Source organism: Gymnoscopelus microlampas (genome assembly GCF_963454915.1).
Source record: "Gymnoscopelus microlampas genome assembly, chromosome: 8".
In the NCBI taxonomy this organism is placed as follows: Eukaryota; Metazoa; Chordata; class Actinopteri; order Myctophiformes; family Myctophidae; genus Gymnoscopelus; species Gymnoscopelus microlampas.
Window position 1 is genome coordinate 36,491,193 of NC_139945.1, and position 18,283 is coordinate 36,509,475.

Consider the following 18,283-nt stretch of genomic DNA (forward strand, 5'->3'; position numbering starts at 1 on the left):
ATAAAGCTACAGCAGACAATGTTTTGATCAACAGATGCAAGGGAATCACGTAAGCAAATGCAGATATCAGACCAAAAGAAAAAAGGTATTCTCTGCAGGATATACAGTACAATATAATGTGCATTTTCATCATGACAAATCAGGCTTCCCTTTGTCACACTGTACAGGCATTCAGTGGTTTCGACATGACTGACTGTACAAAGTCTAATCTCTGATACTTGGAAATAAGTGTTTGGAGAGCCTCAACAGCTATGTTTAGATTTTGGGATACAAATGCAACTCCTTTCTTGCCTTCATCTTCGACTTAAGAAATGAAATAATGAAAATATCTAACCATAAATAGCTAAGGTCTAATACTACGAACTCAAATATAACATATAAACAAAAATTGTCATTCGAATGTGTGTGCAAGAGATACATTTGGTTAAATAAAGACATGTGTACCATAACAGCTGTAACTTCCATCATGTTGTATTTTCTCAGGCATTGATTTGACTCATTCTACACTGCATCATTCCACCCAGAAGCCTCTCTTGTGGTTGATGGCTACCATAAGCCTGTTATGCAGTGTCCTCTTGGCTGGGTATCTCTGGTAGATAGGCAGCAGTAACAGGGAATGGCAGGTGAGGGATTCTGGGAAATGTAGCTCAGTACACTTGGGCCGTACAGCGATTTTCATCTTAATCTCGTCCATACCCAGAATGGGAATACGGTCACAACCTGTAAGGAACACTGGGGAAAAGTAATAGAAGAGAACCATTAGAATCTTAAATTACGTTTTTGGAAGTACATTTTAGCACACAAATAAGCTCATGAACTTGGACATTTAGCTGCATTGAGTTTTGAGTACAACAGCATTTTCTAGATCACCAACATTAACCATAAGTATTGAATTCCAAAGGTCAGACCCATACTGGTCGATCAATATCTGTGATCCTAGAGTGAAGAGAAATGGATCTTACTTTTTAACATGAGGAAAACCAGGGTCATCATTGTTCGAAGTGAATCAAAACTACAAGCAAAATGATACTTACAAAGGAAGCCTTTCTTCTGATCTTCTGTGAGTTCTTCAAACACCTCCCAGAATGTGATAATGTTGGGATGATTGGGGTGATACTCGCCTTCATACACAGTGTTCTACAGTAGATGGAATTATGATAACGAACAATTAAAGCCTTCTTATGTTTAATTCAACATTGTATAGTTTAATTTCATATGCAGATCACAATGAAGTCATGTCAATCTCACTGAGCTATGAATCAACCACCAGAGGTCAGCACATTATCATATCATTACATTGCATCTAGTCTCTTTGAGATAGACTGTGGGCTCACATAATTTTCAAATGCTTCTGCCAAACAGTCTATCAAAAATCCATGTTAAGATAAAACATATGCCCGCACCCCCCCCCCCCCCCCCCTTAAATAAACCCAACTGCAAATCTAATTAGTTTAAGCCTATCTAGCATGCTGCTTAGCGGAAATGGAAAATATACTGAATATTTTAAAGATATTTTTGTGAATGGAAATGACAAATAAGATGACAGCTTCCTGTGTGGGACTTTTAGGAGGCAGAAGTACATACTCTGTAGCATTCGAAGATTGTGGAAGAGCTGTCTGGTTTCAAGAACAACATCTCTAAAAGTCTCAAAAGCAAGACAAAACAAAACAGTTTGCAGTCAAACAAACCTGCTTCAACACGTCCCAGTCGTAGGTTTCTTGTCCCACCATCACTCCCTGTAACTCGTCTGGTTGGAATAAGTCCACCACATCTCTGTCACACACCTTGTAGAAGCCTCTCTTGAACTCCTCGAACACTTTCTCCACAGATGTGTTGAATGCATAGTTGACAAAAGCGTCAACAAACTCCTTCCTAGTAAACAGCAGCCATTGATAGAAATAGATTTAAAAAAAATCAAGGGATCAATTCAGAAGAACAAAATATAAACAAGCAATTATGTAAATTGATAGCTATCAGAATAGGCATTTGATCAAAAACATGTACATGTATAATGTATTACATGTACGGTACATGTACTGTATGAATGGGGAGCTGCAGACAAACTTGGCGCTGCTTTATATCCGCCGCTGAGTTGACGTGGCCTAAACAACTCACTCAACAAGCTGCATACGTACCATTACGTCAGAGTCAAAGGTAGGTATAGTCTGATACAGGTGATACATAGTCAATACATACTTGTTTGAGCTTGTGACAGGCTTTCCCCTTTCTTTTGGATCAAGTTCAACATCACTGCCGTCCCATCGAACCTATAGAATACAATTATTAAATGTACAATAGCACGACCCACACCTAACTTGGTCTACAGAAGGAATCTCAGAAACATCACCTACAGTATTGTACATGTTACAGTAAATAAACAAAAGGTATATCAATATATTTACCAGTATATGTGTACATTTACGGGTGGCGTGGTAAGGGTATTTAGTAACCTGCCTGGGTTATCTATAGCTTTTCCACAGGGATGTAAACATTTCCCATTGTAAATCTATAGACCTCCAGGTAAATGTGCACTTGGTTCACTTTGTATTTTGATATTGTACAACACAGGATCTCTACAGATGTACTGTACCTACATTCATGGTGGGAAATTTATACATTTGGCCCTGGTGGAAATGTATAGAGAATCTGGGAAATGCATACATGTACAGTTCCAATGGGAAATGTACCCATTTACCGATAAATCTATAAATTACTATTTTTTTCTACATATTGTGACATACTGTACATAGTGCATGATTATTGATTGATAATTCAACCTACCGTGAAAGTCATCAGCATGTTATCAACAACATCGTCAGTGTAGTCTTCCAAGGTGCAACGCAAACTCCTGAAGGTATAAGTGTTGAAACAGAAAGATGTTTCATTTCTAAGTGTCTTACTGTACCTCTGTGAGGTGCCAATCTTCTGCATGATGGAAACGCATTTATTGCACTAGAGGGCCTACGTCGCACCGCCGATCCAACCGATATGTCTGTCGTGGACTTTGTCAAAGTACCCATTGTACCCGTCTGTCCATGTCCCCTTTGTGCCCATATATGGAGATCCATATATGGAGATGTCATTAGTAGCCCTGTATATTGGCATGCCCATATACAGTCCATGTCCATACATATTATATGTATGGACATATCGATTGGATCCGCGGTTCTGGACACCCGTATATCAGGGGAGGGAAAAATATTGCTGTAGATAGACACATGAAGCCTGTACCAAATTTGTGACAGATACAATTTACAATTTGTTTTTGTCATTCATTCTTACTCTCCAACTATGGGTTCAAACTCCTTCATGTCGTCCAATGAGGGTTTGATGTTCAGCAGCTTCTTGAAGAGGACCAATGGGAAGGGCAGGTGGATGATGTTGTGGTTGAACAGAGCAATGCCAACAAGAACCCCAAACAGGAAGTAGCTCTTCACCTCAAATCTGGGCTGTTGGCATAGCAGTAGAACATGATGAGGTTAATCAGGAAATATAAAGGAATGCAATAATATGAATATGGGTAGGCCGCCCAGCCTGGTGGAGATAGGCGCACCGCAGAGCCCACTTTCTAGTTTGAACATTCACTTTCTGAAAGTGAAGGAGAACTGCAGTACTACCATCCGATTTGTTATATCACACAGATGTACACTAATGCTCTCTTAAAAGCAAATTACGAAAGTTGGGCAAAACAATGTCAGTCTCCACTCATCATCTAGGTCTTACCTTGGTAGGGAACCAGGCTAGTGTCTGGGTCTCATTGTACATGAACATCTGGGCATCCAGAGCCATCAGCTCATCAAACACATGGAAGAAAAAGTCTCTTCTGTTGACATCAGTCAGCTTCAAGTCCTCCGTAAATTGCACCTATGAAACAAAAAGCATCTAAAATTGTAAATTGGTACTGGCAGGTAGGCTATGATATTACAATATTGATCTCTGTCATCTATCTTTCTATAAATTGACGAAACCTATTTGTGTGTGTCTGTCTATCTGTCTGTCTGTCTGTCCTGGGGATAACTCGGGCACCGTCTGACCGCATGACTTCAAACTTTGCTTGTGTGTCCCAGACCCGGAGGTGTGCACTGACAAGTGGGAATGAGACCAAACCGAAAAAACATGAATATCTGTATCTATCTGTCCGTGGGTCTGTGGGATGCACTGAATCTCTGTGTGTTAGGGCCAATTGGGGTGGGGGGGGGGGGGTGCTGACATTGGCTTCCCTGATTGGCCAACACAACACATCATCTTCATCAAATGGCCGAGCTTTGAGTCACGCTTGTGCCTGTGCGCCAATAATAAGAGCGTGTACAATAGAACTCCATGATTCGCGTATGCTCATGTACATCATCAACGATATTCAGATATTTCTGGTGGTTTCTGATCGAGGATCCCCATATTTGGTCGATCGGTCGTATGGTAGTGGGTATCTCACTGGGTAGTCTGTAAACAGGTACAACAGGTACTCTGACAACATGTACAATAGGTATTGAATAAACGGTTGGGGAATGCATTCTCACTTGCATCGTTCCCGACCTGAGTAGGCTGGTGCCAGCGTGTACCTCACTGGGTACTAACAATGGGTACAGCGAGTAGTCTGATAACAGGTACAACGGGTAATGCATCGTTCCTTATTTACATTGTTCCCGACTTGCGTAGTCCCTGAGTAGGCTGGTGCCCCAGTCTAGTTACCTTCAATTTGATCATTTATTGAGCACTTTTGTTTCTTTGTCTCCCTTTTACTTGGAACATTTCTGATAACCTACCAACAAGCCAAACAAGTAAAAAACAAATATATTATGTAAGAAAAGCTCAAGTTAAATTACTTAAACAACACGTTTACACTCATCTCGCTCAGCGGACTAATTGCTCAGAGACAAGCAGTTCAGTATGGTACAGTATGCTTCAATGTGCGTCTCTTGTACTGTTACTCGTCTTGCACTATGCAAGCGCTGCTGAGGGTCTATGGTGTCGTTCATTGTATATTGCATATCTTATTTATATATTTTTTTCTTCTTTCTTTTTGCCACCTTACTGATGGTGTTGCCTTAACTGTGAGGTCTCTCCATCATGCTGCATCTACTGCAATTCTTTTCTTGCCCTCTAATCGGTTTTTAACTGCTGTACTATCTTTGGCGCCTGAATTTACCCAGCGGGATTAATAAACGTCTTATCTTATCTTACCGTTAGTTCCCTCTGGAAAGCACTGTCGTCAGCTGCACCTAGTTGTCTGAAGGTGTCCTCCACAAGGTGTGGCCGCCTCAGCTTCAGCTGGAAGACCGGGGCAGGGCGACCATCTGGCGCTGTCCACTGTGTCCAGTCCACTCCAGGCCACAACGTAGACCATTCGTAAGCCAATCTGTGAAGGTTCTGTAATTACAAACAATGGTACTTATTCATTCTGAAACCCCCAAGAGGTCTATAAAACGCAATGAAATGCATCAAGCTCAATCTGTCAACACATTCCAATAAAGCATGTTCTTGAGATATTCATTCAGGGTCATGCTCATAATTACAGATTCATTCATTCATGTAGGTGTCAACTATGTAGATTTATCAATACGGAAAAGTATTAAAGGAAAATTAAAGTACCATAATATACATAGGGCCTTATTTTTGCCGGTGCCTTACCCATATCCCTAAACTTCTTTGCCATTTTTTAAAAACTATTTTTAAAAACATTTTCAAATAGTTCAAATAGCCAATCTACAAACTCACATCGTGGGCCCATAATGTCCTATACTGTACCTTTTCGCAAGATGCAACAATGTTGAACATCGCCAACTTGCAACAGAGGGTGAAGACAAATGGGTAGCGGCAGAAGATGGTTGGTGTGTCTTCAACATCTCTCTAAGAAAACATACATCATTAATCTACAAATCACCTTCAAGTGGAATACCCACAAAGCTAAGGTTGAGGAATTCATGCTACTTGTCAAGTGTAACTGTAGACAAAAGTAGCCAATCTACCAGGGTGAGGCTGTGGATCTGCTATTTTCGGCAAAGAGGTTGTTAGAGGGGAAAAAAGAGCAGACCAAGTACAGAGCCAAAGTTTCTAAGTATTGAGGGTTTAAATTGCAAAATGACTGAAAATACACATTAACACAACTCCAATATATTAATAGTAACGATTATGTGTAAACAAACAAAAACATGAATTTACACAACACTGATGATAGTGCTGTCAAACAGGTCTATGAAGCCATCAATGAAATCTAGGAAAAAGTTTAATCTCCAGCACAATTTTATACAATATGTAGTGGGGGTCCCTGCTTCTTCTCTATCAGGGATCCTTGGCCTGAAAAACATTTAAGGCACATGCTGTATGGAGCTGCTTTATATCCTTCATATTTAGCTAACCCAGGCTTGGTTACAGAGTTGTTCAAAATATTTTTCAACAACATAGGAATTATCGTAATAAGATCTTACGTGGAGAGAGGCATCGTTAGAATTGTTAGAACACAAGGTAGCTTTAATTAATATTATGTGTCTTTACCTCTGTGCACCCACGCCAAAGAATGAGATCTCTAAGTGGATCCACATTACCAGAGATTTCTTCCACATAAAAGGTGCTCAGTGGGACCTTTGGGGACCCATGTTTGTTATTTGCCTGTAAAAACAAACAAAAAGAAAAAGTGGTCATGCAAGTTACACAAGGAAATGTGATCCTCTTCTCTCTTTTTTACTGTGTGGTTCCACTTCTGTTCGGTGGGTTACAACATAAGAAAGGCAGTTGAATTACTGACATTTCTAGTTTAATCACACAGAGTTTAAGAAACAAAATAATGATGAATGAGTACTGACTTTGAAGAGCAGTTTGAGGACTTTTAGCAGATAGTTCATCTCTGGGTTGTGAGTTTCCAAAAGGCCATTTGACAGCATGAAGGACAGGGCGTTTCTGAACACCAGGATGACCCTCATCAGATTGGGGGGTGTTAGAGAAGCCCACCAGCCTCCTGTAGAGGACAATACATCACAACACACACGTACTGTCATTTATCACATATCGTTGCTATCGGGCAGAAATCTCTGATCTCCATATTTAAACTTTTTGTGTTTTTTCGTAAATTAATGCCCTACTTGATCATACTACAGCATCACACAAAAGCATCCAAAGTAGCAGCTCCGCAAGCTCAAAACGCAAGACAAAGCGACGCGTTGTGAGCTTGCAGATCCGCTACTTTTGCCGTTTTTTTATTTGAATCCTGAAAAGACAGTTTTGGACATATGGGCCCTCATTTATCAACGCGGTGCAGCCCAAATAATGGGCGTACGGCGTTTTCACCGCAATTTTCGGCATTTATCAATATATCCTGACGTGGGCTTTATCCTACGGTACGCTGAGATCTCACGTCTGGTCGAGACCAGTTGTTGACGTTGGCTGCACCCGTTTATTTCATCCTAGACCTGCGGAGCAGCATTGTCTGACGGTCTGACAGGCATCTGGACACATATATCCACTCCAAAATGTACATTATCTACACTAATAAATAATCCCTGTGAAAATATAACATTATAAATTAATTTAAACAAACTGCTTTAGCAGTCATTCAGATAAGATTGTAGATCTGGCTGCATTGAAAATAGCAAATCTACAAGCTCACAAGCCAGCATCGCATCGTGACGCGTTGTGAGCTTGTAGATCTGCTATTTTCAAAACAACGAGCGCTTTTGCGTCGGGAGTCGCGCGGTCGGGACAGTGAGGTCTACTAACTTACAGTAGCTTGTCCTATGGTATGGAGTTATGTCATAGGGAGTTATAGGCTACAACCTGGCTGGGTTAAGGATATAAACCTGACGCTCCAATCTCTTATAACGTGGGCGGCGCGGGATCACTGCAGTCTGCAGACCGCCCGAGTCTCATGGGGAATATAGCCTACTACATGACTGCTTTAGTGTAACTTGGAACGCGCACTGCTCGGTATGGGGTAAATAAATAAATATACAAACGTATTCCATTCATGGCGATGTAATTGGTTTCATAATATGTCATTCATGTAGGCTACAAGCCTACGTGACAATTAGATTGTACCGCTACGGTACGGAGTGTGTGTGTGTGTGTGTGTGTGTGTGTGTGTGTGTGTGTGTGTGTGTGAGAGAGAGAGAGAGGGGCGTGTGCGTGTGCGGCGAGATGAAGCGAAGCGATCGGGGGAAAGTATTTCTTATTGGCTTTTCATGTCTTTGGTCGTATTCTGGTTCGTCTTCATGTCGTAAAATCGGGGCGTTTTGAGAATATTTAAGGGCGTGTTATTTAAATGACGCTCGGTTTCAGCCGTGACATTTATCAACGCTGGGACCAAATGTACGCTCGGATCAGCTGTGTAGGATCCTTTGATAAATGTGACTTCGACGTTGGTGTACGGCCGAATATATGGAAAAATATATGGCGGTTTATACGCTGCGTTGATAAATGAGGGCCATGATGTTTCCACCCGACAGGAACGATATCCTGCCTTCATTTGCTCTAGGTGAGAGTGATATCACAACCGAGGACACACTGGAGTCTCCCTGAAATTATGGAACTTTTCTCCCCTTGACCACAAAAGCCAAGCTCCATTTAGGTTCCAGTGGCCAAAAAAGGCCCCTGCCATGATGCCATCCAAGTAGTACTAAACGATCAATCTGGCACCAATCGGGGTGGAGCCAGCAGCACTGATCACACTGGTTGGCTAATCGCTGGGACTCGGTAGGTGTGAAATGTTGCACAACCGCCATGTGGATATGGATAAACAAAAGATACTACTAATTACCAAAACAACAATCTATGGCATTGGTTCTCAAAGTGGGGTCCGGGGACCCCCAAGGGTCCTTGGGGGGTTCCAGGGGGTCCCCAGCAGAAGTAATTAACATAGCATCACACTCATTTTAACCACATTATCTATTTATTTTTTAGTTGGCTATTCAAAAAATAGCCAACGTAGCCAGCAGATCTACAAGCTCACAGCGTGTCACTTTGTGCCGCACTGCAAGCTTGTACATCTGCTATGTTTGAAAAAATATCTAAAATCTTTGGAATGTTTTAAAACATAATAATTTAGATTTTTTTACATACATCTTCTCTTCTGGGGGGTCCCTCCCTGGCACGGGGGTTCGCAGCCAAATATATATACACTTTGGGGTCCTTAACATGAAAAAGTTTGAGAACCACTACATTTTGGCAGACGACTGTGTTTATGACCAGTAAGGAGATGTGAGACAGTGTGTTTCTGGGTCATTACTCTAGGACATTGTTGACAAGAATGAAGCTAGCATTAATACTTCTGATATAAGAAGAAATAAATCTCAGGAACATGATCAATAAATAGTTTACTTAGTGTTCCCAAAGTCTTCTCATTCATATCTGCTATACAGATGGCCAGGGGCAGCACCACTTTCATGACGCTCTTGTCCTCTTGGAGAACAGGACATGTCAGAAGAACCATGAAGACCTCTGGTGATCTCAGGGCAGTTCTTGAAATTTCAAGCTTTTCCATTAGCGGACCAAAGCGAAAGGAGTCGATCTACAAGCGGAACAAGGCAAAATAAGCAAAAATAGGCGAACATTCGGCGAGAATAGTTGAACAACAGTTTTTAAGTGGTTATGGAAGCATCTTAACTGTTTGTTTGATCCATGGTACTCTCAACATCTGGTCAAACGTCTGAGCAGCAGTGTCAACATCCACTGTTAAGGCATCTGTAGCTGACGGCGGGCCACTGATTAGAGAGACAACATAAGTCATTATGTTATGAAATAAATGCAGTACCAGGCAGCCACCAAATAAGTCATCGACCAAATTGGTTAAATTCCAAGTACATGAAAAATACTTTTCTGACCCCAAACATAATTCATTTTGCCCTTTGAACTTCCGTTTAAGTTATAATGAAGGCCTTACCCGTATTTCGTGAAGGTAGCAACAATGCCTGAACTTGAAGAAAACATCATCCTTATTTCTCTGTTGGATTAAAGACATATTGGCCAGCCTGTGAATACTGCAGTGATGAATATTGGACATTTCGCTTGTGCAATGATTAGAAAATAACTATTAATAGAATAGAATAATAAATGTGAACCTCAGTGCCATTAGGCTTATTTGGTCCATTGCTAGCCATTTTTGCAACTTCTTCTCGTCTAGCCTTCCTATTGGCTGCTCCCTCTCCAAGTTCTAACATGACAAAAGATTACCATATCAACCAAGATGCACTCAATCAATTGCAATAAATCTCAGGCAACAATCATCACAATGCAAAACATTATTGTCACAAGTTAAAAAAGGTTTAAAGCAGTACCCCAGTAGATGAAGCATAGGCAAAGTTGGTTTTCCATCCGGAGACTATTTTCATGTCTGTTCAAACAGATTTGTGTCACAACAAAAATGTGTCATGGGAATATTCCACGAGATTCCATGAAGGTTCAATACAATAGCAGGATCCATATTACATTTGAATGATCAGCTGATTGGAACATTCTAATTTGACAAATATTCCTAAATTGTTGTTTGTCTACTGTTAATTGACAACGGTTATGTAATGTTTAATAAAGTCATGTAAATTACTAAATGACCAAAGACACACCAAACAACCCCCGAAACGTGACATACTGTAGAACCTGAAGTAGTTCTGTACAGTCTAGTAGTTCTGAGCTTTAGTGAGGATCAATTATATAAATATATGGTTGAAACTGGGTGAAATGACCCTTTAAAAGAAAATGTGACCCATGTCTACCGTTGGCTGTGATTGTGGGGTCATCGGTGGTCCACGGCAGCTGAACCAGGTTAGGTGTCAGGCTGCCTTCTAAGCTCCCAGTTCCAAGCTGACCTTCCTCCCCACTTCCAAAAGACCAGAGCTGGCCTGAAGACACCAATACAAGAGTATGGTAGCTGGAAGACCAAAACCACACAGAAACAAAAACAGGACAAAGTGTAGACATAACTTAGTATCCCACACTATCACTACATCCCATGTATCTTATGAAAGTATTCAATAACTCACAGTATACGAGTATAATAATAATAATTTACAATAAAAAAGTGCCCGTCTTATTTCAAATAATGATAATAAATGCATGGAGGTACAGTGAATTGTTAGTACATACCTGCCACAGTGAATCTGTAGGGCGGGGCCATCAATACCCTGTACCTGTCTGGGTATCAGTTCATTAGCAGTGGCGTTGTGCCCGAGCTGACCTTGACTTCCATCTCCAAAGGTGAATACTCTGCCATTCTAGGGTACAACATAACATTAGGAACTGACAACTAAGATCATTAGAGTGCACTGCTACATGTTGACAAACAACCTATTTGGCTACCTTAAACATGGACAAACATACTCATGCAAATAATAGCAAACAGCAAAAGCTTATTTTAAAACATTCCTATGGGATTTCACTTAGTTGGTTCAATTGGAGTGAAAGGAATAGTGAAGTGCAGTACCTTTGTTAAGACAGCAGAGTGTGCCATTCCACAGCTCATGAGAGACACTTCTAAGGTTCTGAGAGCAGGTACTGCACACACATTATATCTGCCTGTTGACAAGAACAATAAATATATGTAAACCGAGGATATGCTTTTTTCCTTCTACTTATTCTTTCAGAATAATATTGTATATGTTATCAATTGATTCATGATAGATACAAGACTTTCGCACACCTGTGGATTAAAAGTCTAAAAGCAGGTGAACATCAACAATAAAAGATAACCCACACACTGCCACTTGCAAGGTGCACGTAGGATCATTCATTTAAAGTAACGTTTCGGTCACACGCAACCTTTCTCTGACCGTTTGTTTGAATCATGCCTGAGGAAGGTGTCTTTTAATAATGTTACCATTGAACTTTTTTTATTGTGCGAATAAATAAAACAAAAAACACTGGTGCAGGTTATCAATTGATTCATAAAGTTACAAGCAAGACAACCGTCAGAGGTGAGTTTCAAAACTGAAACCAAATGCCCTGGTTGAATTTATGAATGAAAAAAGGACACGAAAAATATTCTGGGGTTACCATTTTGGGTTACACACCCAACATGTTTGATCCGCACGAAAAAAAGTTAGTCTAAAAGCACCACTAGCATATAAAGTATAGACCCCTTAACAGACGACATCACACTGATAAGAACCAGTATGCGTGCGCAGGCCGGCACCAAATGAAACCCATTCTGTTATGTCTTGCTAGCACGCGCCTCACTAGCCAACACACAAGAGGAGGTTGAATGTACTGAAACCGGCGCACCCCGAAACAATATGTTGGGAATTGATTGCATGAAACAATCACCTGTGCGTCCAGTCTCAATGTTGGTAAACAAATAATTGGTCTATATAGACCATGCACATCCTTCCTTACACCCAACCAGAAAGTGTGGTCAAACGGTGGCACAAAAGAAAAGGCCATGGGTTTACCAAAATCAGTAGGGTTTATCTTGAGATCTGGCTTATCATATTATGAGATACATTGTGTACAAAGTTGACATTTTGGCCTGTGGATGACATTAGGTCTTGGGGTCATTCAAATGGTCTATATTGTGATATGACTGGCTATTATTCTATTGATTACTTTTTCAATTCATTGAATAATCAAGAAGCACATTTTTTGCAACCCTATGATTTTACAGACATGTAAAAACAAACAACATGTGTATTTTATGTCTGTATATTGTGCATATTTAATTGAACAAGTACTCAAGCCTAGAAAGAATTATATTAATCAGAAATCCCCCATATCTTTAATAATGGACTGCCCTGCTTGTTCAAGGAATGTACCTCACTGTCCTAGTTGTTCTATTATTTGCCTTTACCCACTTAATTATAGGCATTACTGATGAGTATGTATCCAAATGTAAATATTTTGTCAGAGCACCAATAGATCCACAATAGAGGTATTTGCAGTGGGCAATGCCCTTAAGCAAGGCACCAAACCCCTAACTGCTCCCGGGCACTGCTACATGGCAACAAATCAAAAAGCTGCATCCATTACAGAGTCAGTTGCCCCTTGGACGTTGCAAAAGGCAACGGATTCTGTAATTACATCGTAATGTGTTATAAATAAAGTTATTCATTCAACCATATGGTAAGAGATGTATTTCCTCTCATGCAGGTGCAGAACAGTGCCATCAACTGATTCTGATTGTCATATGTAGTCTGACTATGTGCAGTCACAGTGTGCACAGGAGCTCTAAAAAATCTACACCAACTGCTTTGGAAACCAATACTGTCACCACCCCAATATGAAGGACCAGCCCAAAGATTTTGGATTGGTTCTGTATTGTATTTGTTTTCACTCTATAAAAGCTGGGAGATCGTCGTCAGTCTCTAGTTCTCTAGTGTTTAGACTGATTTTTTGGTCTACAAAGGTATGTGTGTGTTTGAATTCAGTCTTAGTTAACTTAAGTCGTCTGTACCCTTCTCATCCACCCGGTTGAGCCCAAGTTGGCCATATTTGTTGGCACCACAGCAGTACACCAAGCCCGGAAGAGTGAGGAACAGGCTGTGCGACCCTCCTGCTGAGATCCGGCTCACTGCTATCCCACTCAGAGAGAGAACCTGGGCAGGTGATGGCTGCAGTGAAACGTCCTTCCCCAGACCCAACTGACCATGACTGTTTGAGCCCCATGAGAAAACATCTCCCGCTGAAAAGAGAAAAGAAAAAAAGAAAACGTCTGTATAAGCCATAACACAGATATTATTTGAGCAGACAAGGAATCTTACCAACAATTACAAACAGAATTTTCCTTTTGTCCAGTTTTGAAATATGTTACTTCTTACTTTTAATTAAGGCCAAGGAATGGATGTTTCCACAAGCAACTTGCACCACTGGGATGGGGTCTGGTATCGGCAGGGGGACACGTCTGTAGGTTAGTGGAAATATTGTTAGTTAAAATAAATGTAAAACTCTTACACATCTTATACTGTGTCACAATCTAATGGAATGTTGTATGCCTTTGTTTTAGTCCATCTTCAAAAATCAACCTTATTTTAAGCTTTTCAACTTGAGTTTTAAAGCTTGTGCTTTTATGCTTTTATTTCATTGTGGCATTTGTTTTTCAATACTATTCCCCTTTTATCATCGGTATCAAACATAAACACAGGACATATGCATACAAACATTATGGACAACTACTGATCCGACCGACTTCATACAGGGCACTATACCCCCTTGGACCCTCTGTGATGCCAAGTTTGAAGTCGAACAGTCAGATGCTTCTCGAGATACGTGAAGGACAGACAGACACAGAGACACACTCACAGTGAGTCTGCAAATGTATAGATAGATGTTCTATTAACTTAGGTCTTGCCTTGGTTTTACAATGTTGAATGAACTATGGGGACAAGCACCCGGCTGTCCATCACATCCTGCCCCCCAGTAGAGCAGATCTCCAGAGTAGCTCACAGCCAGAGAATGGTCCTGACCACATGCCACTGTCAACACTCCACCAAGACCCTCCACACGGCCTAAACACAAACGGTAAACACAGAGAGAGAGAGAGGCACGCGCGCACACACACACACACACACACACACACACACACACACACACACGTACTGTATATGCCAGGGGTCGGCAACCTTTTTTAAATGAAGTTCATGTTTTTATTTTCTTGATAGTCAGTGTCCCATATCAATATGAAATTTTATTATGACACTACATCAAGTTGAAGACTACTTTCAAAAGATTTTGATTGTCCATATACATAACAACCTTTATATTTCTTCTTCTTTTGAAACATTTTCTTTCTCATCAGGACATTGGTAATGATCATTAGACTCAAAAACCCCACCTATCTCTCAGACTCCCTCCCCAGTCAGAGTTCAGAATCTGAATGAATGTAGAAGTATGTGCTGTTTTTTTTTACTACAGTATATAATATATACATTGTGAAATAAAACTGCTCTCTCTCTCTCTCACGCTTATGCCAGTGTGCCAGTGACTTTCCTTTTTCAAGGCTAGGATGGACGAAACGAAAGTGAAACTCAACCAGCTCATGAGCTCATCTTATCTTAAGCAGCCCTTATGTTTCATGTGGGTGCGTTAACTGTACAGGAGATGTAACATGACATGCACCACCATGCGCCTTTAAAACAAACAGTAAGACGAGTCTCTTTTAAAACTGTGAGCAGTGGTGTTAAGTAGCTAAGTAAATTTACTCAAGTACTGTACAGTTTTGAGGTATTTTTTACTTTACCTGAGTATTTCAGGACTTTAACTTCATCTCCACTACATCTCTGCATACTGTACTTTTTACTCTACTACAATTATTTGAAAACTTTAGTTACTTTGTTGATTTGGATAATTATTACAAAACATACATGAATCACTTAAGCCCTAAATAGATTTAATCCATTTGAAAAGAGCCGATCTACAAGCTCAAAATAGGTAGTAGATCTGCTATTTTCAAAATATGTGTATACATTTCAAAACTTGTGAAATGGGACATTCTGCATAATGAGTACTTTCTACTTTTTATACTTTAAGTACATTTTGATGCCAATACTTTTGTACACTTACTCCAGTAAATTTTGAATTCCGGACTTTTACTTGGAGTATTGTTTACATTGCAGTATTTATACTTTTACATGGAGAGTGTGATTGACTGTGATTGTGATTGAGGAGAGTGATTGCTCATTTGACTCACCTGGTATGCGTGGATCAGAAACATGCTCTCTGCCCAGCTGTCCTCTGGAGTTGCTCCCACATGAGAAGACCTCTCCGTTCCTAGTGACAATTAAAGTGTGTTTCTCCCCGCAGCTGATCTTGGTGACATGTTCAGGGCAGCTCCATGATGACCACTGCTGCACGGGACTGGTCGATGCCTTCTGTGCACCAGACTGTTCATTTAGACCGGTATCTCCCCAGCAGTAGAGCTGCTGCTCCTGTTTCTTCTCCATGATACACCTCACTCACCCACCCCACTTTCACTGGTCTCAGCCTAATGGATCTTCAACGCTGTTGCCAGATGGTGTGAGAGAAGTAAGCAACCAGGTCTATAAAAACAAGCCCAAAAGAAGCCACATGACATGAGCACTCTCTAATGGACGTTGTTTACCAACATTGAGACTGGACGCACAGGTGATTTCACTGGTTTCAGCACACGCACACCCCAACCCCCTAGTGTGTTGGCTAGTGAGGCGCGTCCTAGCGACACCTGATAGAATGGGTTACATTGCGCGCATACTTGTTGCACGCATACTGGTTCTTATCATAGACATATCGCGACGCGTTGTGCGCATATAGATCTGCTATTTTCTAATAAAAATCTTGGTGAAAAATGAAAATTTAGGAATATTTTCAAATCCACAAAATGTTGTATGGGGATCTGGCACAAAATATTTTCAGAAGGTTGGTTGAGGGTCTACAAATATATATTAATTTGAGGGTCCTCCTTGACATGAAAGTGTTTGAGAACCACTTGTTTAAACAACATGAGACAACAAGCCCAAATAAACAACTACACTTTAGAAACAAGCGCAAAAAAACGCAACCCGCAATTACCAATAATAAACAAGGAATTTACAGAAGAACAAGCCCAAAGTCACTTATAATAAACGGACATGGCAACACTCAACACATGTCCCAGGCGTTTCTTAAGAATGGGCGTTCCCGAAGCTCAGCTGTGAATATGCTGCAAAAGGCAGTGGTGGAAAAAGTATTCATTTTTTTGCAATGTAAAATACTCTGTTATTAAAAAATAGCAGATCTACAAGCTCGCCATGATGCAACGAGTTGTGAGCTTGCAGATCTTCTATTTTCAAATTGCCCAAGTTTAAATAGGGCAGAACTGAAGTGGTTAGCATATCATGCTTTGTAATAATAAGCTTAAAAAAAGTAACTAGTAACTAAAGTTTTCAAATAATTGTAGTGGAGTACAATTTTAATGTTTGCCTCTGAGATGTAGTGGAGTAGAAGTAAAAGTACAGAACATTGGAAATACTCCAGTAAAGTAAAAGTAACTCAAAATTTAACTCATAAGTACAGTATTGTCTTGAGTAAATGTACTTAGTTACTTTACACCTTGAGGGGGGTCAAAGGGGTCCCCAGCCAAATGTGTTCATGCATCAGTTCAACCACTTTGAGCATTTATACATGTAGACTATTTCAAAAAAGTTTTGAATTGTTTAAAGACATTTTAACAACACAAATCTTGTATAGAGGTCTGTAGGCTAATACTACATATTAATGTGGGGGTCCTTTGAGAAACCCTGGGCTAGATGAAATACAGAAACATTTATTTATTTATGTATCTATCTATCTACTACTGTATCTATCTATCTATCTATCCATCTATCTACTACTGTATCCATCCATCCATCCATCCATCCCGGGTCATAGGACAGGGATGGGGATTGTTGGCAGATTTAAAAAATAACCACACACACACACACACACACACACACACACACACACACACACACACACACACACACACACACACACACACACACACTGTCACGCACGCACACGCACGCACGCACGCACGCACACACACACACACACACACACACACACACACACACACACACACACACACACACACACACACACACACAGCTATATACATACAAAACAAAACGGTGTGAATCTGCTGATCTGTAATGTGTTAAACCATACAATAGAAAGCAATATTTAGATGTTTTAATGCAAAATGTTGTTTTGTAAAGGTATGTATAGGCCTACTTGGATTCAGAAATCAGAGAAGGGGGGAAGGCTACTGAAGCCAAAAGAAATGGAGAACCACTCTGTGGGGTTCCAATGTTTGTTGTTTTATCCTTGCCTACAGTATGTCAGTGGTTCTCAAAGTGGGGACTGGGGACCCTTGGTGGGGTTCCCTATATGCATTGGCTATTCTAAAAAAATCTTTGAAAAATTTAACATTTTAATAACATAGCGGTAGTCTTTTATGGGGTCCCTGGCACAAAATCTTTTCAGATGGGGGCCAAATCCATATTAATTACATTTGGGGGTAGTAAGCCTTGCCGAGCCATGTGGCCCATAGGGCAGGAGCCTATCTCCTGTTTCTGTAGCGTGAGGCAGCTTGATGTACAAGTACACTCCTGAGTCCCTGGACATGACGCTAGTATGTCGCAGGGACTTACCCCCAATCCAACCCATTTTTATAGGGGGGAGGTCCTTTGGAGGTCCTTGACATGAAAACGTTTGAGAACCACTGGCCTATGCTGTTAAAATCTTATTATCACTTGCTGTTCCCTGTTCCCACGCTGTAATATTAAAGCCTTCTGTACTTTTTCCACACGTCTGTTGTTGTAATTCATTGGACAACTGCTAAGGGTAACAGTAACCCCTGGTAGATATCATCACATTA

The 18,283-nt window shown here is 40.6% G+C and overlaps 1 protein-coding gene across 1 annotated transcript; it reads right to left on the reverse strand.

Annotated features, from left to right (window-relative positions):
* Positions 1-77: 77 nt before the first annotated feature.
* On the reverse strand, positions 78-15,851 carry LOC311050562 (putative E3 ubiquitin-protein ligase HERC6; the record flags this gene model as incomplete). Its single annotated transcript, XM_084064648.1, has 23 exons — positions 78-732; positions 1,035-1,137; positions 1,689-1,872; positions 2,197-2,267; positions 2,782-2,848; positions 3,283-3,449; positions 3,724-3,864; positions 5,182-5,367; positions 5,746-5,847; positions 6,493-6,606; positions 6,801-6,952; positions 9,307-9,496; positions 9,593-9,689; positions 9,869-9,928; positions 10,047-10,138; positions 10,263-10,318; positions 10,698-10,852; positions 11,068-11,195; positions 11,405-11,496; positions 13,367-13,594; positions 13,731-13,813; positions 14,261-14,417; positions 15,599-15,851. 23 exons carry the CDS (start codon positions 15,849-15,851, stop codon positions 512-514), a joined length of 3,099 nt encoding a protein of 1,032 aa, XP_083920774.1. The 3' UTR covers positions 78-511.
* Positions 15,852-18,283: the final 2,432 nt, after the last annotated feature.